General features: G+C 33.8%; 2 protein-coding genes across 2 annotated transcripts in view; one reads left to right on the top strand and one right to left on the bottom strand.

Moving 5' to 3' along the window:
- Positions 1-24,661, top strand: part of LOC123703157 (homer protein homolog 2) — a 37,640-nt gene that overhangs the window by 5,811 nt on the left and 7,168 nt on the right. Inside the window, exons 3-7 of the mRNA XM_045651068.1 lie at positions 1,290-1,421; positions 3,046-3,213; positions 3,897-3,962; positions 4,879-5,012; positions 23,776-23,942. Coding sequence (XP_045507024.1) covers positions 1,290-1,421; positions 3,046-3,213; positions 3,897-3,962; positions 4,879-5,012; positions 23,776-23,942 — 667 coding nt within the window. The remainder of the gene's footprint in view (positions 1-1,289; positions 1,422-3,045; positions 3,214-3,896; positions 3,963-4,878; positions 5,013-23,775; positions 23,943-24,661) is intronic.
- Positions 5,286-16,160, bottom strand: LOC123703158 (cuticle protein 18.6-like). The gene is made up of 4 exons (XM_045651069.1): positions 16,062-16,160; positions 8,533-8,676; positions 7,783-7,879; positions 5,286-7,238 (listed from the first exon to the last, which is right to left on the bottom strand). Exons 1-4 carry the CDS (start codon positions 16,071-16,073, stop codon positions 7,006-7,008), a joined length of 486 nt encoding a protein of 161 aa, XP_045507025.1. The 5' UTR covers positions 16,074-16,160; the 3' UTR covers positions 5,286-7,005.

Genomic DNA, 24,661 nt, shown 5'->3' with positions numbered 1-24,661 from the left:
ATTCGCGCCTTTATTAAAACCGCGTCGCCATACATCATCCGCGTTGTTTGTCCTTTTCTGACACCAGCGGACGCGACGAGCGCACTTGGCACATTTCGTGAGTGCACCGCGACGTTGTTTTGTTAGCGCTCTCGCTGTTTATTCAAATACAATTTTACGTTGTTAAAATTGTATTCGAATAAACACCAAGCGTAGTTGCTCAGTTGTTTGGTGCATCGATGTTGTTAAAGTTGAAGGGTATTTTGAGATTTGGGGAGGCGAGCTTTTTTGGGTTTCGCGTTTTTTGTTTTTCAAATGACTTCAATAAAAGGAGGTTTTCAATTTTACTGTATTTTTGTTAGGGTTTGTTATCTCAGAAGTTTCGATAAGGTGAACCGATTTCTATGTTCAGTTGGAGCCATTTCAATTTTATCAACGTCTGACGATTTGAAGGCGGTTTAGTATATTGTTAAAAATAAATTATTATAAAGTTGATGATAAATATAACTTGTTTTGTGATAAGCAAACAGTATCATTTCTATGACTAAATAAAAAAGTTACATTTTCTTCGTTTGTTTTGCGAATTAGGTGTCTGATATAAGTAGGTCGATATGAGTACGTTGGTACTTCACAATGTTTTCGTTATAATAAAGAAGGAAATAATGAGATCTAATGTGGAAAAAATTCAGGTCTGTTTTTTTACCTTATTTAGTATTTTGCGTTAATTTTGTATTTTTTTATACTGAAATTAGGACACATGTAAATGTACACAATACATATAAAAGTACACATTTGCGTTTTGAAACTACACTAGTTTCTCGACTGCTGAATGCTGATGTACGAAATTTACAATGATGTGGAAATTATGATTAGAAATTCCACAGAGAAATTCCTAGTAGCATTAACTTAGCTTATAAATGACTTATGCGTTCTGCATCCACTTTTATTATATTTCAGGACTATATCTAATTTCTTGACATAGGCAAAGGGCTATTTCCCTATAGCCACCTATCTTGCTAACATATATTTATTGCAATAGAGCTAGAAACACTTTATTTGCCACCTACCTCATATTATTTATATAAAATTTATTAAGCTATTGCATAGCTTCTATCGCGGGCCATGAGCGCGGGGACCGAATCGAGAAATTCCGTAACGAAAAAACCTCACGCTCCCCACTCCGACGGGCGGAGGTGTGGCTTGAAGGCATAGCATGCAATAGCTTTACCGCGGCAGTCCCCGAGTGCCACACGTCTATTTTATTATTTATTCGTTAATTTGATCCACTTATTAAAATCCTCTTATTCCAGGCGGTAATAAACAGCACGATAACAGCGAACATGACGTTCACGAAGACATCGCAAAAGTTCGGACAGTGGAGCGACGTACGAGCGAACACCGTGTACGGGCTTGGTTTCGCGTCAGAGGCGGAGTTGGGGAAGGTATGGAGAAAAGATACATTAAAATATACTAAATGAAAAAAAAATTGCGTGTGTGCCGAGCACACGTGTCAGAAGTGAAACTTCTTTGCCAAGATTTAAAGGTTTCAAAATCGGCGCCTTATAACATGAGGTGACGGTATTGCCATGACGCGACCTTTAAATTTTACTCTCAACGCGTCTAAAGAAGTTTCACTTCAAAAATTAATGATATAATCAACAAAAAAAGTAATTTTGTTTTTATTATTCAGGATAATAAGAAAATCTCATTTAATTTAATTGTATTGTCAATTTGTCACTGACTTATAATGGATAAGTGGACAAAGTTTGAATTATATCTGTCCGTTTAAAGTTGGTCAAAATCGAGTAAAAAGGATGAAATATTTTAAATCTATTTAAAACGTGGCCGAGGAAAAAAGACCATCCGTTTCAACCATAAAAAATGGGGTGAAAAAAAGATGACTGTTTCTCCGTCATCACAGAAAAGGATGATCTGTATACGAAGTTTTAGGCTAAAACTTGTTAATTAGGTACTTCTGAAATAAATAAATCGAATCGAATGAAAATAAGCACTGTAAGCATACAAATGACTATTACTATTTAAAATGTAATGTAGTGTTATTCCTATTTAAAATGTAAATAATTGAGGTTGGAAAATTTGTGTAAAGAGGAAATAACATTGACTATACTTGCTATTTGGGACAAAGCGTGGGACAAACCTTTGTTACTATTGTTCACAATTCATAACAGACGTAAAATCGATTATTGTGTTGTGTAGGTTTGTAGACAATCTTCAACAGGTTTTTATCATACAACAATCTTGACATAGAAACGAGGGTACTTTTATTTTATTTCTGTTATATTTTATTGTAAAGAATGTAGAGAGTAATTACAATTATTTTGATATGTCTAAATATGAATGAAGTTGAGTTTAATTTCGCCCTCATACCGTAGAGTAGGAAAAAATAATGTGTGCGTGTACTAGTGTACACACGTAAGAAGTGACACTTCTTTATGGCCTTATTTTTTAAAAAATAATTTACTATATGCAAGTTTACAGAAATACGTCGAATCACGCGTGGTAGGGATAAGAAAAAGGAAAAATGTCACGCGTAGCGAAAAAATGTTACACTAAATTTTTTTCCAACCCCGATAAAGAAGTTTCACTTCAAAAATGTATTTATAAACCTTTTTATTATATGTTATTGTTTTGCAACAAGCGATTAGATAGTTGAATCTTACTTTCCTACTCATAATATTATAAATTCAAAGGTTTTTAATAATGTTTGTTTGATACTTTTCCATGTAAAACCACTGAATTGTCAATGATGAGGATACATACAATTTATTGATGAAACTGTGGAGTGTGCTTTAGCTTATATACCAAAACAACATCTAATATATAAAATTCTCGTGTCACAGTTTTCGTTGCCATACTCCTCCGAAACGGCTGGACCGATTCTCATGAAATTTTCTGTGCATATCGTGTAAGTCTGATCGAATCGGCCAACATCTATTTTTCATATGTACCACGGGCGAAGCCGGGGCGGACCGCTAGTAATCTATAAAAATACGTGCTTTTTTCGTTATTCTTAGTAGTAATAATACATATATGTTGTGTTTGCAGTTCATCGAGAAGTTCCAAGAGGTGAAGGAAGCGATACAAGCTGCGCAATGCGGTAAACCGGCCAATGGTTCCGGTGCGGCCACGCCCGTAGCGTCCGCTACTGCGTCACCGCTGTTAGCAGCACGTGCTGCGGGGGACGAACCGCCCGCACAGCTTTCGCCCGCACAGGTGAGAGAATTGCAGGGGAATAGCACGCACACTGCGCGGTGTGGTGTACGTATGCCGGCCGCGCAGAGTTCGCGGTGCAGATAAGGGAATTGTGCGTGTGCAGCATGCAAGCTTCGTGGTTGGGCGTATATCACGTCCGCGACCGTCTCGCTGCTGTTGGCCGCCCACGCAGCTTCCGCCCGCACAGGTATGGGAGTTGGAGGGGACAGTGTGCACGCTGTGTGGTTAGGTGTAAGTATGCTGGCCGCGCAGCGCTCTCACGCGTAGATACGGGAATTGTGCGTGTGCAGCGTGCATACTGCGCGGTTGGGTGTACGTATGCCGCCCGCACACACTTTTCAACAAAATGATTATGCAAAAAACGCTGGTACGGCACAAATTCTATAATTTACACATAAACACGTCATGTACGTGTTCATAAGGAATAAATGTGTGATTTTAATTTTAAGTTTTATAGCATATACGAAGACTTGGAATCTGCGTCGATCACCCTGAATCAGTAAGGGAATTTCTTCCACTCTTTCAGTTTTATGTGCCTTAGTGATACTCCACGCCAACTATTATGATGATCACGAGGCGGGATTCGATACCGCATCGTATTTTTTTATATTCTTAAAAAGTTTATTAAAAACATCCACGAATATGCAAGTAAAATATAAATTAAGTATATGTTTTTGTTGCAGCCAAAAACAGAAAACGACGAAATGAATGTACATCAGCGGGCGCATTCAGTCTCCTCTACTATTCAGGTATGCACATAAATATAGTTTTTAAAATAAATAACACCTTTTTATACCTTTAAAATTGTTAACATTGGTTATTCGAATAAACTCAAACATCTATTTATTCAATTAGCATTAGAAACACTTTCGAATCGTCATTACATATTTTTAACATTTACCACCGATTCGGAAAGCAGTATCTATGGTGAAGAACCGAATAGATTATGATACTGTGAATTTTACGCAGAAATTCAATTTTACATTCATTCATTCATTCATTCTAATCGACCAAGAAATTAACCACATTTAGGGCTTTCAAGAAAATTCAAAGTTTAAATAACTTCTTCACGGTTAAACAACCAACTATTTATTGTTCGAGGTAAAGAAAACTAACTACAAATAGTTGAAGAATTATCATTTTACAATTAGCGTACAAGATATCTTATCGTAGACTTATCTGTAGATAAAAATACGACACACATTATTTGATCATTTTATACACAAATGTATAGACATTGTTAACTAGTTAACCTTAAAGCACAAGCTTATATGTATTGAGTTTTTACAGTGAAATTTTAATTATTTAATGTTAAAATACTGATCTGAATCTTATTATTACTATCTGTAGTTTTAAAAACCTTTAGTGACTTTATCTAGTGTTTACTTGTGATATGGTTCTAATCGATTTCTAAGAATATTTTTCAATTAAACAACTTTCTATAGTGGTACACCGTGTTTAGTGAGTTTGTTTGGTGAATAACGTTGATTTCCGTATAATTTATTTTTTGTGAAAAAGACATTTTTTGTTAGGTCCAAAGTGTACACATAAGTCGACTTTTACACATAGTGAAAAAAGTGAAAGTTAATACATAGAAGTGACATAGTGAAAAAAAAAATATTTTTTTTATTTTTTTGTAATTTTTTCGTCACTATCTCAATGCAGGGCGGTTACGCGACAGTGGGTCGAGCTGCTCGTGGTCCACTTAGTTCGTCCGCGGGAACCGAACCCGCACCGCCCGACACCGCGGAGCAGCTGCGGTACGAGAACGATCGGTTGAAGCTTGCGCTCGCGCAGAGGTGGGTGCTTCTTGTATTGTATTATATAATATACTCATCCATACTAATATTATAAAGCTGAAGAGTTTATTTGAATGCGGTAATCTCAAGAACTACTGGTCCGATTTGAAGAATTCTTTCGATGTTGGATAGCCCGTTTATCGAGGAAGGCTGGCTTTATATCATCACGCTAAGACCAAGAAGCGGAGCCACGCTGGTGAGACCACTGAGCTCAGCTAGTATTACATATTTTAAATAATGAAATCTGGAAGAGGTGTTTAAATAAAAAACAAATTAACAATAAAAAAAAGTTTATTACAAGATTTTTGTACAATACTTAATATCTACGAATTACAGTCTCATCAATTCAAGGGAATACAAAATCACAAATAAATAGCGTAACAAGAAATACTCATTTTACAAGTGAGTCTACTCGTTCATATTTTTTTTTGTCTTATAAAGAATTCATTAAAATTATTCAACCAAAAGAGTTAAAATTATATAACATCATATATTTTTTCTAATGGTATACGCAATTTTTTGCCTTTTTTTTCTATTTTTTGAAAACTTAACCAATATTTTATAAAGTAATAACAATTTTAATGTCGAATATCATAACGACGTCCATTAACAATAACAATAAGCATAAAAATATATAATAACGTTATTTTTAGTGCAAACAACTATTCTGCTTATAATGTTCATGGTAAACTTTCAGGATTGATCATTCAAGCCAATTTCGACTTTATTTCATCGCGTTAAGGTTGATTATTCCAAATGACTGTAGGAGTATCATACGATAGCATACTAATTTGATAAAAAACTAACAAATCTAATTTTTTGTCCTATTTCCCAACGCCCTACATCTTTTACTAAGAAAATAAATGTAATGCCATCTCATGTCATGCAAAACAAAAGAAAGAGACGGCTAATATATTTTCTATCTCAGTAAAGTTAGTTGACACTGTAATAGGCTCTTTACTAAAGTATAATATAAGGAATTTTTTTTTTTTATAGATAGTTTTTTATCAAAAAAGTGTTCTGCTTGTAATTTTTTCGTTCGGAAGTTCTGTAAAATAACTAAATATATATTTTCTATAATATATAACACGTTCAAGATATTGATATAAGTATTGTCGATCAAATTACGTAAATAATACTGTTTGTAATATAAGTAATCAGTTATATCTAAAGCCATTTTGGGTTTCTGTAACCCAGATTAAATGACGCGGAAGTGCGATGGTGAAACAAAAGATCTTTTATGTTCTTTGATACTAGAATATTCTGGAATGGGATTGTTTGACAGACATGAATATTGGGCCTGGTTAGTTTGTCCATACAGGACATATTCAATAGTAGATAACGATAGTGGCCTCTAAAACTTTTTAAAATATAATTACACTTGATAAATTGGATAGGTATTTTTTTCCAAAATGTATTTTTGAATCAGTGGCCAAATATGAAGTATTTAGTTTAGTTTAGATTTCTATTAAGACATTTAAAAATGGTGTAATATATTAAATTAAACATACCTGTAAACCACTCTAAGTGACCTAACTGCTATTAGAAGCTAGTATTTAGAGAGGTCTCAGGGCGTTTGTCCAATAAAAATATCCGTAAACTAATAACAATAATACGTAATTTAAAATCGCTAAAGTCAGAACAAAGATTAATAAATTCAACAGCTTTATCGCTAAGCAAAGTACACTGACGCTACTTAAAGATTCAATTTCAAATTCAATGCGCTCAACTATATATATTAAGAAATAATAAAAAATACGTGTGGCACTCGAGGACTGCCGCGGTAAAGCTATTGCATAGCATCGCTGTGCCGGTTGGAGTGGGGGGTGTTAGGTTTTTCGTTACGGAATTTTTACATTCGGTCGCCGCGCTCAGTCTGAGATAAAAGCTATGCAATAGCTTAAAAGTGCCTAAAGTCTACATGATCTGTGTAGCCTATCCTAATTCGTAGTCATGTCAGTATCCCCCTATTCTAGTACCAAAGATAACAAATTTAATGTCTATGATCATAACCGGTCATAGGAACGAATCCGCTTTCATAGTGCTGTTGGAATTCTTCCTGATATTGTGGTTCGTATACTGGTTTGGCTACGTTAAATTCTTCGTGCTCTATCTCTTGCTTGGGATGACCAATTCTGTGGACGACAGCGTTGAAACCGTTTTTGTCATCTGCTTCGTATTCTACTATGCGCTTCGTGCCGTCCGTTTCCATAAGGGTGTAGGAGCCTGTGGGTTGGAGTATAGGTGTTATAGAACACTTATAAATATTTTGGATTAACTGGGAAAATAGTATAAGAGCCGATTTTTCAGTCCTTGGTTAAAATTTATTCGTCCAATAAAGTATTACACGAACATTTTAAAATGTCACCTGTAAACTGTCAAATACGAACAATTAGAATACATTTTTGAAATGGTAGTTTAATACGTTATTCGATGAATAATTTTAAATTTTAATAAGTTTTATCCAACGATTGAAAAATCAGCCCTAAGTAGAATAGAAATAGTGGGTAGGGATAAAATTCTTGATGAACGTGTTAGAAAGTCGGATTGAAGAGTAAGAGTGACTTTTTTGTTGTTTTTAAATGACATTAAAAGTATACAAAATGCCAAAAATATTAAATTATCGGGTGAATTGGTATTACTCTTATTTAAAATACATTTTTAAGGACTTAGGGAGACTTCCTTGATACAGGTTAAAGTTCAGTTATTCATTCAGTTTATTTTTGTAATGATGTCTAAATATGTGTATCTTAGGATTTAAATAAATTACCTTTAACTTTGTCACCATCTCTAGTCTCCCAATGTTCCTTTTCGTCGCCAGTGTGAGGGTCCTTAACCGAGTAGTCGAACGAGTATTTTGGGTGTGCCTGGAAATATTGCATATTGTATTGAGCATATGTCCTATTGTTTAAATTTATTAATGTTTTGATGGTATAAGTAGGTAACTTTTTTTTAAAGTTCCATGTCCCATGTAGTGGGGCAAGGGGCAGATGCACTATACATCTGTTTCACTGATCGGTTTTCTTTAGGGACAAGTAGGTGATCAGCCTTCTGTGTCCTGCCAGACCGAGACATTTTTTTTTCTTCGTCTCCACCAGGAATCGAACCCAGGACCCCTCGGTATTACGCTCACGCGTCAATCACTGTACCAAGGAGGCGGTAAGTAGGTAACTGGTATCAGTTTATTATAGAATATTTTATTATGTGATGATCCTGTTTATGCTCGTGTTAATTCACATAATTATTTATTGCGATTGAAAAATGCATTGTATTACATGTTCTGTGATTGAACATTGCCTTTTTCTTTTGCCTGCTTGTTTAAAAAAAAATACATGTAGGAGTTTTGAAAAGCTTTAGAATTTAAAACATGGCTTTACGCCTTTGCATAAGTTTTGTCTAATTTGGCACTAGATATCATTCTGTGAATTATCCGTTTAATTGTTGTTGTTAATATCGTCATATCCATCACTTTTCAACTACCATAAAGTTATTAACCATTTATAATAGATAAACTACTTACATGATAATCCACATCATAATCGTCATGGTGCTCGTCCAACGCGTGGTGAACCAGTGGCTTGTGGTAGTCCTCGTAGCTTTCGAGACCGTAGCCTCCGTACTGGGCCATTGAGCAGGATAGTAGGGCGAATAGTGGTAGTAGTTTCTGGAAAGATGTGGGTGTGTTAGAGATAATACTTAGTAGCCTTATTATCTTTATCCTTATCCTTACTGATATTATACATGCGAATATGTGTTTGTTTGGTTGTTTTTCTTCCACGACGCAACGTAGACTTTTTATGTCATGATCGGTGACCCGCCCTTTCTTCGCAAGGTTGCAATTAGTTATTTATGCATCTTATATATTAATATTAATCTTCTTGAATGACTATCTATTAAAAAAACACGCATCAAAGTCTGATGCGTAGTTTTTTTGACTGGCCGGTTGGCTTGGTTGGTAGTGACCCTGCCTTCCAAGCCACTGGTCGTGGGTTCGATTCCTGCCCGGGGTAAATATTTGTGTGATGAACATAGATGTGGGGATGGTGTAAATAAAAAGCCAAAATCGCCCAATCGATTTATTTCCCAGACACCGGTTACATATCAAAAATACATTTCAACAATCCTCCATTACAATTACATCGTACCCAAAAAACACAGTCAAGTCATAGACAACATAGATCGTTCTACAGTCTACAGATAACATATCCACAGATTAAATAATAGAAAAGCACAGACTAAAAATAAAAGTAGTTATGAAATACAATCTTAATTATTTATCCTATTCCCACATAGATGTTTGCTCTGTGTCTGGGTGTTGAATCCATATTAATATTATAAATGCGAAAGTAACTCTGTCTGTCTGTTACTCAATCACGCCTAAACCAATGAACCAATTTGCATGAAATTTTGTTTGGAGATATTTTGATACCCGAGAAAGGACATAGGCTACCTTTTATTTCGAAATATGTACCACGGGCGAAGCCGGGGCGGACCTCTAGTATCTATATATGTCGTGGTCATATCGTAGATTTGATCATTTCATGATATGAGTGGCCATTTCACGATATGCGACCATTTCGTGAAGAAATGGTCGCATATCGTGAAATGGCCAACATAGTTTGATCAGATCGTTAAATCGTCAACGTTTCACGATTTGGTCATCCACATTTGGCCAGATCGTATAAAATATAAAGAGTCCATAAAATATTTAAAAAATTTCAGAATAACTATATTCTAAAAACTTGTTTAATGTCATTTAAGTTAGTGCCGCGGCAGCGGCCGGCGAATGCCAGAAGCGAATCGTTTTTGCAATAGAAAACAATTAGGTTAGGTTAGGTTACACTTTGATAAACAACGCACGAGCCGAGCGAGCAAAGCGAGCGTGCCGCCGCAGCGGCCGGCGAGTGCCAGAAGCGGATCGCTTTTTAAAAAACAAACAATTATAATAATATAGTAGTAGTTTCTTAAATTATTTTATTTAAGTCGCATTTTTTCTTAAATACATATAAGATATCCACATTTTCCATAGTACTCGTACCTCTTCGTCGTAAATTCTTTTCTATGACTTTCTTCATAATATTGTTATTAAACGAATTATGAAGTTTTTAACTGCGAATAATTTAATTTTCGCCAGCGGCCGCCATCTTATCACATAAACACAGAGCTTGCAGCGCCTCTACCAACGATTAATGTAACTATTTTACGATATGATCAAATAATTTTGGTCATTTCATGAAAAAACCGTGCGTTAATTGGCCATATCGTGAAACGATTTCTTATCATTGATCTGCCCAAACCACATCATGATTTGGGCCAAACTAAATTGGCCATTTCACGATATGCGACCATTTCGTGAAATGGCCACTCATATCATGAAATGATCAAATCTACGATATGACCACGACATATATAAGTATTTATTTAAAATTATAATATGTATATTTATCAGCCAACTGGTTACCATAACACAAGCGAAAGCTTAGTAGTGAAGTAGTGAAAGGGATCAGATCGTGCCGTGTGTGAAAATTGTCCCGAAATATTTATTATTATTTATTTATCTACGCATATAATATAGGGACAGACAGCGGAAAGCGACTTGTTTTATCCTATGTAGTTATATTGTATTCCAGTATATTTATTAAAATTAAGTAGGTACCTACCGGTCTATCCGAATAATATGTTACGGTCAAAAACTGAAAACGCTCATGCGAAAAAAAAAGCTAACAATGCGTTGTGGTCATATTATAGTAAAACATTCACATGACGACATTAATATTGTGGCTCTAATAAGAACAATTTGTGGCAATGAAGGAAAGCCATGGGCGGTTGATTACTTTTCTGGAAATGTAGAAAAAGTTGTAATATTTGTTAGGAATTGTAACTTAATCTTTAATTGTTCTGACGTGACTCGTATTTGTTTCCTTCATGTTCAATCAAGAAGCTTATATCTTATACACTGGAGATTTCGGTATGAACATTTGACGTGTAACAAGAAAATTGTTGTGTTTTATCACTTTCACACCTAACTTGGTATTGCCACTGTTAATACGAAGTTTTCCCAAGGCTACTATGTATGCCGTAATATTCTGTGCAAAAGGTTAGTTTTTGTACATGAGTTTGATGATAAATTGCCAACAACGTCATTCAGAAGCATTGTTGGATGAGACAATTATTATTTATGCTAAATAAAATAAGTATCTGGACCAATTATTAAAAAGCGATACTCCCTGATTATGGGTAGTTACCATAATAAAATTGTAGCAACTCTCACTTTGACAATATGGCATAAGTGTCAAAAAAATTGCGTCGCTTCGAATATTTAAGTTAATATTGTTGCGTATTTAATAAATATTTTCCGAATATAAATAATGTATTGCATTGTGAAAAATTGCAGAAGTGCTTGGACACCAAATTCTGGCATAGAATTTCACAGGCAAGTGTATATTTACGTTATTTACAATATTCCTCAATACTCCTGCATTTACTTGTTTAGAATCATTTCAATGGCAAAAATTGTAAAATTTTGCATCATTTTAGAAAGCAGTCATGTTAAATTTGTTATTTTATCATTTTTCAACAAGTTTTCAATAAACAAAATTAACAAGTAAGGTAACCATGATGACGAGTTTTTATGGATAGTGAAGAGAAATTGTAATAACAATATTATGATGAAATTTAGAACACCATTTTCAAGATTTTTACTAGTAATGAAACAACACTCGACATCGGTATTGCACTCACATGTAGTTATAAGATTGTTCGTTTTTACATTGAAATTTATACTTTTTTAACTTACCTCATATTTTTTGTTTTAGGTATTTCAGCTTTCCAAAAAGTAAAATAAAAAGAAATATATGTGCCCATCAAGGGTAAAATTACTGAGGATTACGACCCAGAACCCAGGCGTTTATTATAAACAGTTTTTCTTTGATGATTTTGGCTTGAAATTGACCCGTCGAAGCAACGCGTTTAAAAAGAAGATCTGAGTAGCTTACAATTTGGTAAACAGCATCTGATGCAAAACACAACTTTCCTCTTATTACAAAGGATGTTAATGCTATATATCGGTTCATATCCAGGCTTTGTAGCCAAGAGTTATTTAAAACTATCATTCTATACCAATTAAAATTGTATGTACCTATAAAGTATGGCCAGTAATATTATAATATAATTAATACTGTTAAAAATATATGTCGTTATTATTTATAGACCATGATTTTTAGTTTTTTCTATTTCGAAAAATCCTGAATATACAAACCAGTGTGGTCACCCACAGAAAGAGACAAAAAACAACACTGACGTCATTCAAGGTTATATTTTCTTGTGACAAGTCAATGGTCATAGTGCAATCTCCAGTGTATTAGATATAAGCTTCTTGTGTTCAATCAATTCCAATCGAATAACTGTCATTATACGCATAACTCACATGACAAAAACTTAACGTTAATCTACGGTATTATTTAATTAATGAATTGTATAATACATTCATGAATGCACACGATAATTGTTTTGATTCGTATGTAATCAACCTGTTTAATTAAATCATAATAGAGTAGCGTAATATAATAGTTAATAGGATATAGTTATGACGTCACAAACTTGTATTGGGAACAAAGTTAAAAGCTCTGAAAGGAAAGCTTTCTATTTTATTTACTGAAACTAGAAAATTGAGTTTCAGATTTATCAATATAGCGGTTATTCCGAGAAATAAGTAATGTACCAGTATGTGTTTTAGTACCAGGATGTCATATTGTTAAATATATAATTCTGTATAAACTTTCTACTGGCTACGCCGCGGCCGCTTTGAAATATAAAGCTTTTCGTGTCAGTATTAAAAAAAACATTTGGTTTTCTCTCCATAGATTAATATGATAGCAGATAGATGATTAAATCATCAATGATTAATTTAGTTTAACAAACTAAAAACACGCTTAAATTCATCAAATTATTGAATTGTCACCGATCCTAGATAAGTGTACAAAGTTTGAATTAAATCTGTCCGTTTAAAGTGGGTCAAAATCGACTCTATAGGAGTCGGTTACATACAAACGTACGTTTGTGAAGCTAATAAAAGCGCGTTAAAAATGAAATAATAAATTCCCAAGTAGAGCTTGTCGAATGATCAAGCAATATTGATAATGACTTCGCAATTAAGCGTAAAACTTTACGCTCATACGTGAAATGACATAATGTTTGACGGTTACGTGCATAATATTATTATGGCATTATGTGAAACGCCGCATCATTGCGTGAGCATTCGCATAATTATCGGAATGTCATAATTTCGATAAATGCAATGGTAATTGGTGCGTTTTATTGATATGAATGGTTGCGGATTGTTGAACTCATTTGTCGCGTTTTAAACGTTTTTAGCGAGTCGTAGGCATTGGTTTTAGGTAGCAGTAAGCGTGGCTTTGTGAAGATTTGTTTTAGGAAAGTGTAAAGCAATGTCCAGGTTTGGTACTGAGATGATAATCGTTAGGATTGCGAGAACTTTTTAATTCACATTTCAAATGTAAATACAATTTTTTTTGTTGTTCGAAAAGGCATTGGTACGCATGTGATAATGATAGGAACAGTATGGCATCGTATTAATATATCTGAAAAGGTCTGCAACCATTAGAGTCAATTGACAAGGTGTAATCATAGTAAGCTGTTAACAGGAATTAACAAATTGCATTTCTTTTAGGAAATATGGCCATAAATATATAAGTCCGGTCGCAATGTCGTCGCGCTAAAATTTAATAGTTTCCTCAATCGAAATGAACTTTATTTCCTGCAAATCGCGTGCGCGTTGTTACGCCTCGGCAAATTGGATTTCACTTGACATCTTTTAATTCGTTTGTTACATGTGATGTTATATCATAGTGGTGTTGGCGATTAAATAATAAAATTGCTAATGAAGCTATGCAATACACTGGGGTTTTATTGTTTAGTATGCTAATGAGCGGAGCGCGTCTTGGGCCGTGGCATATACTCCTTTTTACTCAACACTAAACATTTCTAAGTAGTACTACATTGTATGTGTTCAGTCATATTATTTAATATGTTTGTAGTATTTCGCGTCTAGAATTTTGCTTGTAATTTGTTCTACTTTTAGGAAATTTTGTCTATCTCTCTACGTTACATTGAATACGAGAAAAACTCATCACTTTTCAAAAGCGCGCAAATTTTTATTTACAAGAATAAGAAACAGCTTTCCCGTCTTATAGGTAATATACTTAAAAACAGAGCGATGAGGCAGCTTTTAAATCGTTCAGAACTTCAAACTTTATTTAGAGTTTAGACAGATTCTTTTTACTGTTCATCTAACCGAATATGATCACGACAGTCAAAATCAGTCACTATTTGTTAATGGGATTGATAATATAGGGCATATGTATGCGTACCAAATAGTGCACTCCCTATTTCACAATGCTCATAGTCAGAAAAAGCAACACAAATATCTATACTTAATATTATAAAGCTGAAGAGTTTGTTTGTTTGAACGCGCTAATCTCAGGAACTACTGGTCCGATTTGAAAAATTCTTCCGGTGTTAGATAGCCCATTTATCGAGGAAGGCTATAGGCTATATATCATCACGCTAAGACCAACAGGAGCGAGTGAAACCTCGGGGCGCAGCATTAAAGTTTAAATCTATTTTTTTCTCACACCACTATCGGAAACGCATTACCGCGCGTTTTGCACAAACTGGCGCGCCGTAGCGTGACCGGCCGCCGGAATGAAGCGATCAATTTGCACGATCCATTGCCTGACATATTTATTTAACTTCCGGATATTAGACATAGTAATTTTGGATTTTTTTAAATAGTCGAGTGGTGTGGTGGTTCCTATATCAATAGGAAGATTCTAAAAACTGTCTCTAAATGGAGGTACATCCATCGACTCACTTGTCGTTAGATCGTTTATCGTTAGATTGATTCATATGAATAATTTTAATTTGTTTGTTTTGATTTAAATAGATCATCATTTCGAAAATCTATATATATAAAACTCAAAGGTGACTGATATAGTGATCTATCAACGCACAGCCCAAACCACTGGACGTATCGGGCTGAAATTTGGCATGCAGGTAGATGTCATAACGTAGGCGTCCCCTAAGAAAGGATTTCCCGAAATTCTTGCGGGAACGGGGAAAAACGGGGATGCACGTACAAAGTCGTGGGCGGAAGCTCGTTAAAAATAAACCTAAAGGCAGTCGGGGAAAATAGAAAAGCAATGTCGATACTTTTTCGTATAACAGTCTATTTAGTAGAGCGTATAATTTATAACATCTTATGTGAACGCAACAACTTTTTCAGTAGGTATTAATTAAATATTAATCTGCAGTCTGTAATATGATAAGTAGTAAAGGTAAAAGATAAAGATTTGCGTTATTCAAATATTCTTTAGGCGAATGCAAAATTATTTGTCTTGTAAGTTGCATTGTAAAGTTAAGCAATTTTTTAAACACCTACTTATTAATTTATATTAACCCGCACGATTAGTATAGTAAGGATAGAAGATAAAGATTAATATTTTTTCAAAATGTTGTTAACTTAAAAAAAATTCTGTAAATGGCATTTCTCATATGACACGATTAATTACTAAGTTTCTATGCTAGTAAAGATTTAGTTTTACTAAGTTTCTATTTTATTCATGATGAGTTAAACATTAATATTGCATTATTCAGATATTCACTGCGGTGTAATGATGTCATTATGGTGTTCGGTGTGTGAGTGAAATTTTGTTTTCATTCGTTTTTTGTAGTTATAAGTATCGACTTAGCGGTTCTAAAAAGCTTCCGAATAAAATGTAGTTATTTGAAGATTAAACAAGTTATTGCTTTATAAAATTCAAATTTTAGATTTTTTACTGGATAACACGAAACTTATAAAAATAACAGTATGATGTAAAATAGAAATTTAATTGTTACCTAATTAAGATTATCAGTCGAGAATAGTTATCTCATTATGTTCATAATTTTAGTTGGATATAAGATTATAAAAAAAAATCAATGGATTTTCTATTGTAATATTCTAAAATATTCATATTAAAAATTACTCACAAGGAACTCCATTGTTTTTGCACACACACAAATAAAGCACTTCTCTATAATATTTCACTAACGAAAGTAAATTATTTTCAACCTACTATCAACTTATACGCATGTATATGCTATCCCTACTTTTGATATGCGTTCTGGGGATTGAATATTGACCGGTGCATTTTCAACTCTACATATATGGGAATAAGAGTTAATTTCAATTGTATGTGTTTCCGCGGCCGTGTTTTATATTTTATTGATAAGGATTTCGCGATATTTGAACAGAGAAAGGATTGATGTATTGATTTATGGCTGGGAATTTTATTGCGAACCCTTTTTGGGTGGAAATTGAAAATCAATAGTGTTTGTGCCATCAATCTTTCGGAAAGGTTTAGTTTGTTCTATTAAATATAGTGGATGAATATTAATGATGATTCCTTTAGAGTTTAGAGTAATGAAAGTATTACTGCAGCATCTTTCGCGTTGGTTGTGCTTTTTTGATTGCGTTTATACTTAGTGTAAAGTGTTTAAGGCCGCTTGGGAGAAATGGCTTTGAGCTGAGAATTATGAGCTTACTAGCTGCTCCGCGCGGTTTCACCCCCGTGGCTCCTCTCCTGTTGATCATAGCGTGATGATATAATATAGCCTATAGCCTTCCTCGATCGAAATGAGCTATCTAACACCGAAATAATTTTTCAAATCGGACCAGTAGTTCCTGAGATTAGCGCATTCAAACAAACAAACAAACTCTTCAGCTTTATAATATTAGTATAGATTTGAGAATGATAAGGCCGCCATTTCTCCAGTAAACTTTAGCATAGTTTTTTTCTAGTTTTAAGAATAAGACCAACAAGAGTATGATTTATCATACAAATAAATAATAATTATTAAAGTTAATGCCGTTCATATACTCATTTCCTAAGCTTATTTCAATAGATTATGAGAAACCGAACGTCATTTTATTTGCTTTTTCTGAGGATTTAAAAATCATTAAATACTTATTGCCTGATTGTCTGCGTTTCCTACTGTTACTTCAAGTTATCAGTACCTAGTCTATCGACTTTATACATTTGCAAGTCTTCCCTTTGAACTTGTTCTAGTATTCTAAATCTTGCATCTTGCTTGGTTGTAACGTATATTATAGGAAGAAACTGTCTGTTTTATTTGCAATATTTTCACAACAACACCACTGCAGTTGAGATTCCTTAGGACCGTTTTGCCATTAAAATGTTATTGCGTATTACAAAAAATTTACTGTCCATCAACGCGTAACGATCAATAACGAATTATTGTTTAAATAATAAAAATATTACAAAATGGAACAGCTATTACAATAATCAGATGTATCAATAAGTAGAGTATAAAGTTTTATAACTACACCACAATGCGTATTAATGTTAATTGGCACATGTTGCAAAAACTGCAATATATAGGTAGGTAGTGCATTGACTGTTTAAAAGGAAGCTATAAATATATAATTAACGAGACAACGATTGCGCGACATTAATAGTATGTAGAGTTTATGAAGCGGTTGTAATTGAAGCATTCTCAAAAAACATGTATGGTCATTGTACCGCGTACATGCTACCAGACATTTTGAATAGGTTGGGGAAAAATTAAGGAACAGTATCACTAAAATAAACAAAAAAACTTACCTAAGAAGTATGAATTAGCCAAATCGTAGTTGTCATAGACAAAAGTAAAAAAATATTTTGTGTAAAATTTAAACTACCTTATTCTACAGTTGAACCGAATTCTATGAATTGTTATTCTATGAATTATTATTGTAGAAGAGGCGGAAGGTCTGCGACAACCTTACACCTCTACAAATGTGCATGAGCGATACACTACTGAATGATAATAATATCGACATGATAATAATATCGACTATAATATTATGTTTTTGTTATTTCCCGGTCAAAACTTATATTGTAATTGAATGATTATCGCGCCATGAGTCAGAAAAAGCCCCTCCTTCTTTTCCTTCGTTGAATCAAAACTTTAAAGTGCCCCCAATATGAATATTAGTTTGCCATAACATCCTTCTTACTGAACTACATTCTCTTCATTTTCACTACTTCTAAAAAAAATCATAATCTCTATACATATATGTATAAAAAAAATCCCCCTTTTGCCTTTGGTCACGGCATCACGCGTGAACGGTTGGACCGATTTTGTTCATTATTTTTTTATAATATTCCTTGAAGTACGAGGGTGGTTCTTATGGAGAGAAAATGTAAACATGTACCACGGGCGAAGCCGGGGCGGACCGCTAGTTGTTTGATAACTTCACATAAAATAATTTATCGTACAAAATCTGACCGAAGAACATAAAGCAATTATCGGTAACACCCCCTGATATTATTATAATCGCATGGCCGCGTCTCTCATAGAGCATAATCCGCACCAATTATATCCGTAACAGAGTGGGCAAGGAAATATTCCGGCATTATAATTTAATCGCTTCATCCATCATTGTAGTATGTAAGTTGGATTGGTGTTATGAGATAATGATTTATAAAGAACAGTTTTAGTTAAAATAGTCAAAAGATTTAAAAAATTAAATTATGTAAATAGTTCAGGATACATCGCCCATTTTTGCAAGTGACTACTATCAAGCTGATTTTCCGTTTGTAGCTTTATTTTGATGAGACACCGAATAATTTCGTGTACGAAACTCTCGATTGTGGTAGCTAACAGAGATAACAAGGATAAAAATTTTTGATTTGATGGTTCTCAAATATTTATTACGCAATTTGTAGGACAATATGTCTGTTGAATTATATAAACATTAACTAAGTGAAAAACAAAAAAATCGGCTTGTTAGTAATCATTTATGATGACCTCGTTATCGATACACTTTGGAAAGGGGGACTCTTTGAACAAACCATAGATTTTGTAGGACAAATATTTTTTCGAATAATTTAGGTAATTATCTTGAGATAGAACAAAAAAAAATCAGTTAGTAATAAATATTTGAGAACCATCAAATCAAAAATTTTTATCCTTGTTATCTCTGTTAGCTACCACAATCGAGACTTTCGTAAGTACACGAAATTATTGGGCGTCTCATCAAAATAAAGCTACAAACGGAAAATTAGCTTGATAGTAGTCACTTGCAAAAATGGGCGATGTATCCTGAACTAAAAGGAGTTTTATGTTTTTGATATAGATATTTTTTGTATGTACGGTCGTAATACTGTACTTGTTTTACAAAGGTTTTTCGTATTATGGCCTTTTGCTGACATAATAATAATATGTTTTCGATGAATTGAAATACTATTATATTCCAAACTTCTACAAAACAATACAATGAAAATAAGCTCATACAGTAATTATTTTCACTATTGTAGATATGCGAAACACCTAATAATTTTGAAAGTCAGGCATTAATTATTTCCTTTATATTAATTATGTGTTCTTTGGTAACTTGAAGAGTTCGTAAGTAATTAAAAAGTTCCCAAATTTGAGGGTATTCCTGTTTGAAACTCTATGGGGTTGAGTAATTTAAGATGCTTGATCTGTTGCCATGGCAACAATAATTAATTGAAGAAGTTGTTGTTTATTACTGATACCCACCTATTACCTATACATATAATATTTTATATAGTTTATTATATTGTAAACAAATGCAATAAGTCTTCCTACATCTATACTTAATATTATAAAGCTGAAGAGTTTGTTTGTTGGTGTGAACGCGCTAATCTCAGGAACACATCTAGTGTTTAATATTATAAAATGCACTTTTGTTTTAATTGCACGGCAGTTGCACAATGGTCTATTGTATAATTTGTAAATGACTTTGAATTGGTAACTTCATTTTAGAATATAAGTTTATTCACAGTTAAACGATAATATACTTATAAAATTACCCACACTCGAACACCATAATAATTTACGTAACAGCACTTAAAGCGCTTATAGTGCAGTCGGGAAATTGTTCCATCTTCACGCTGTTTATTAGAATATCTGGAAAATTCGATCGTTATGTCAGCCGTGCATTACATCGTTTCGTATAGCGCAAGTATGTAATAAATCGTGAATTCAATAATAGCTTGTATCAAATGAGTGAATTGTTTCTATCTTAAAATATATAAATCTCGTGTCACAATGTTTGTCCTCAATGGACTCCTAAACCACTTAACCGATTATAATAAAATTCGCACACCATGTGCAGTTCAATCCAACTTGAGAGATAGGATAGTTTAAATCTCAAATCGTTTTAGAGAAAGCGGGCGAAGCCGCGGGCGGTAAGCTAGTAAAATATATTATACTAGCTGCGCTCCGCGGTTTCACCCGCGTGGCTCCGGTCCTGCTGGTCTTAGCGTGATGATATAGCCTATAAGCCTTCCTCGATGAATGACCTATGTAACACCTAAATAATTTTTCAAATCGGACTGGTAGTTCCTGAGGTTATCGCATTCAAACAAACAAACTCTTCAGCTTTATAATATTAGGATAGATAACTATAATAAAAAGCGCGATGCGGAAATATTAAAGAATGAAATGAAAATATATTTAAATTTAATTAACTTGGTTTGTAAACTGGGTTGAGTTGCTACGCCACTTCTAAATGATAATTTATTTTGAATACAAGAGTCTTAGTACTTTTATTTCATTCAATGGTAATTAATAAAGCCTCCCTTAATATGCGATCATCTTATTCTTTATTTAAGATATCCCTTAACTACGTTTATTACAGGAAATATAATAAACAAAACAACGACTTATTTTCGTGACGTATACGACGCTACGGTCAATAACTCTTCAAGATAATGACTGGACTATTTTACGTAATTATTACAAAAAAAAAAGAGTTTTAATACCGATGCGAAATGAATGGCCGTATCAATTGCACGTACAGAGCAATTAGAGCACATAGCGGGAATAATTCGAGATGTGCGCACACGCAGGCGCGGGCTATCGATGACGTCACTCTATTGGTGGGTCTATACTCAAACTCAAACATTTATTTATTCAATTAGGCTTCTTCTAGAAGCACTTTTGAAACGTCATTACATATTTTTAACATTTACCACCGATTCGGAAAGCAGTATCTACGGAGAAGAACTGGCAAGAAATTCCATAGTTGCTCTTTTAATATTATATTTATTTTATAGCCCGACTATGGGTATTTTGGGTAGTGATAAAATGTATAGAGGCAATTTTGATGTGATAGGCAGTTAGACGTTCTCGAATTTTTCTGATATAGGTAGGTTCCTGCTTTGACATAGGCAGGTATTTTTCTGATGTAGTTAGTAACCTGCTAATTAAAACATTGTTAAATTGTTTTGTTGTTTTGTTGAATACATTTATAAGTTTACGTAAAATATGATTTTTAATATAATTGAGGCCACATACATGCACATTGCACATGTATGAGCTATGGAATTATGCGAGTGTTAAATTATAAATTACGTCAATTTTAATATGTTTTTATAATCTAAATAAATATTAAGTCTACTATCTGTTTAAATATATTTTAGAGCATCACTACATAGTATAAAACAAAGTCGCTTTCTCTGTCCCTATGTCCCTTTGTATGCTTAAATCTTTAAAACTACGCAACGGATTTTGATGCGGTTTTTTTAATAGATAGAGTGATTCAAGAGGAAGGTTGTAGTATATAATTTATTAGGTTTTTGACAAGGGTGAAGCCGCGGGCGGTAAGCTAGTTAGTAATACATTATTTTTTATCTTTCACTCAGTAGTTGTGAAATCAATATTTTAAAGTGAGCAATTAACGTATTCAGAGCACTTAACAATGATTAATAAAATTTTAATTATCCATTTCCACAATGTATTTATTTTGCAACACATTGTGCATTTTAATAGCTCTTAATTAATTAAGTATATTATAAAACTAATGTAATTGTATTGTATAATGTTTAATCTTCAACAAATTATTATAATTATAAAATTATTATAAATTTATAATCAAAATTATACACGCATCCCTGCTTTTGTTCGAAACTTCGAAACAATCACTTTATCGTATGTTCATTATCAGACCTTATGTTTGTAGAAAGATTATATTATAGGTACTCGTAATATGTAAATGCTACATAATATGTTAATTGTTTATTACCATAATTTGATCGGAATCGGCTCAGCTGTTTTTGCTTGTTCGAGGCAAGGTTTTCACATAGGTAAATAAAATAATTAACTAGAATTTATTTAGAAAATTATTTTTCCACATTTTAAGGTATTTCTATTATCTATAAAAAGTAAGTAGATATCTATTATTTTTTAGTAGGTAGGTAACTATCTTATGATAATATACAGTCTATGTAATTTCTTCTGATCAACAAAAAAATATCCCTAAATAAAAATATAACTAAATACTTACCAATTTTATATTAAAAAAAAAAAAAAAAAATTAGTAACTCACCATATTTCCTTTCAGTAATTTATTTAACGACAACATAATGTCGTTTTAATAATTAAGCGTTCGTAGCTTATAATTTACTTGTGAAATTGATAGACGGAAAACTGTCGTTAATAGCTTTATAAATTAGTAGGGATATTCTGTACGCTCTATTTAATAGATATATGAATATTGTCGCATTTATCTTTAAATACCACTTTTGTACCATATTATGTCATTTTCAATTGCAACTTTATATTATAACACAATATACAGATAGGTAGGGAAACTTCATACAAAACGTCCGAAATGGCTCGACGGAAAAGGAAATTAAAGAAAATCGTTCAATATAATATCTAATTCTATGATACGTTTTCTTTGCAAGTAGGCGATAAATCTTCAGTGCGGTGATAGTTCTCGGCTTTTTATTAGTCCCAGAGGAGATATCGCTGTTCCTTTATATCATTGGCGACTGGAGAATTATTTCTATTTATATGTTACAATTTAATATTAATATAAGATACTGTATTTAGATGAAAGGTACAATTAAAGGTAGGTGGTAGGTAGATAGGTGAACCTTTAACAAAACACTGCTTTTTAGTTTTTTTACCAGTTTAATAGAAATCTGTTCTTAATTTAACGAACAGTCTCCGAACCAACTCCAAAATCAATTCTACAAAAGTCTTATTAAATATCAATTGATAACTCCTCATTAATAAACAGTTTGTAAATATTATTAACAATAGAAATACAAGTATTCATAAATTACATCTATTAAATAATTTGCCCATTCACGAATTTAAATAGAATGACGGAACAGAATATTTTTATTTACCGCGATGATAACGTTATGGTTACGTGCAAAAAGCGCGAAGATTTGTTACGCAACGCTAAATATTGCGGTGCAATGAAAGTGTTTGCCGGTCACACTTGACCGTTTACGTGTGATGGTTGATGAGTGCTTATTTGTGAAAAATGTATGAGGAATATGATAGGAAATCTGTGTATAGTGGAACAAGTATAAGAGAGGTTTCGCGTAATGTTAGCTCGTCTTAAAACAATTTAAACTTCTATCGAATCCTTTCCATTTCTTTGTTAATGCTATCCATGGTGAGCTGTATACAAGTATACAACGCGGGGTAAACAAATAAAAAACTACATATCTACTAAACGCAATGAAATAAATTCATCGTTCATCATCATATTTATGAGTTATGCTATAATAATAAAAATTATGTACTTAATAAGCATTCACATTTATTATGTTATAAGCAATCTAATGTTATACTTTTCTGAGTTAAAAATAGTTTGTCTTGTTGGAGAGAAATAGCAATTAACTACAGGACATTATGTCCATTTCAATTTCAGTTCAGCGAACGCAAAGAAATGGGAGGTCGAACTGGCGACCCTCAAGAGCAATAACCTTCGACTAACAGCCGCTCTACAAGAGAGCACTGCGAATGTGGACGAGTGGAAACGGCAGCTACACCAGTACAGGGAGGAGGTGGCACGAGCGAGACATTACGCTGGCAAGGGTGAGTCACAAATTATGGCGATTTTAGAACATTTGCCTATATAACTAGGAGGATAAAATTGCCTCCAGTTAAGAGCTGCTGTATAAGAGAGTACTGCCAATGTGGACGAGTGGAAACGGCAGCTGCACCAGTATAGGGAGGACAAGGAGGTGGCAAGAGCGAGACATTACGCTGGCAAGGGTGAGTCAGAAATTATGGGGATTTTAGAACATTTGCTGTATAAGAGATGGCAGGATTAGGACCTTCAGCTAACGGCTTCTCTATAAGAGAGCACTGCCAATTTGGACGAGTGGAAACGGCAGCTTCACCAGTATAGGGAGGAGGTGGCAAGAGCGAGACATTACGCTGGCAAGGGTGAGTCAGAACTTATGGGGATTTTAGAACATTTGCTTATATAACTCGGAGGATAAAAATGCCTCCAGTTAAGAGCTGCTGTATAAGAGAGTACTGCCAATGTGGACGAGTGGAAACGGCAGCTGCACCAGTATAGGGAAGACAAGGAGGTGGCAAGAGCGAGACATTACGCTGGCAAGGGTGAGTCAGAAATTATGGGGATTTTAGAACATTTGCTGTATAAGAGATGGCAGGATTAGGACCTTCAGCTAACGGCTTCTCTATAAGAGAGCACTGCCAATTTGGACGAGTGGAAACGGCAGCTTCACCAGTATAGGGAGGAGGTGGCAAGAGCGAGACATTACGCTGGCAAGGGTGAGTCAGAA

Source organism: Colias croceus, chromosome 25 (assembly GCF_905220415.1).
Source record: "Colias croceus chromosome 25, ilColCroc2.1".
Classification (NCBI taxonomy): Eukaryota; Metazoa; Arthropoda; class Insecta; order Lepidoptera; family Pieridae; genus Colias; species Colias croceus.
Note: the sequence above shows the minus strand (reverse complement) of the source record. Positions and strands in the feature narration are given on the sequence as shown.

Bases quoted from the DNA above. Each gene is read 5' to 3' on its own strand.
- LOC123703158 (XM_045651069.1), bottom strand. The intron at 7,880-8,532 runs GTAAGTAGTTTA...CAATATTTCCAG, and splicing joins ATTATGATGTGGATTATCAT to GCACACCCAAAATACTCGTT. The intron at 7,239-7,782 runs GTAATTTATTTA...TCCAACCCACAG, and splicing joins AGATGGTGACAAAGTTAAAG to GCTCCTACACCCTTATGGAA.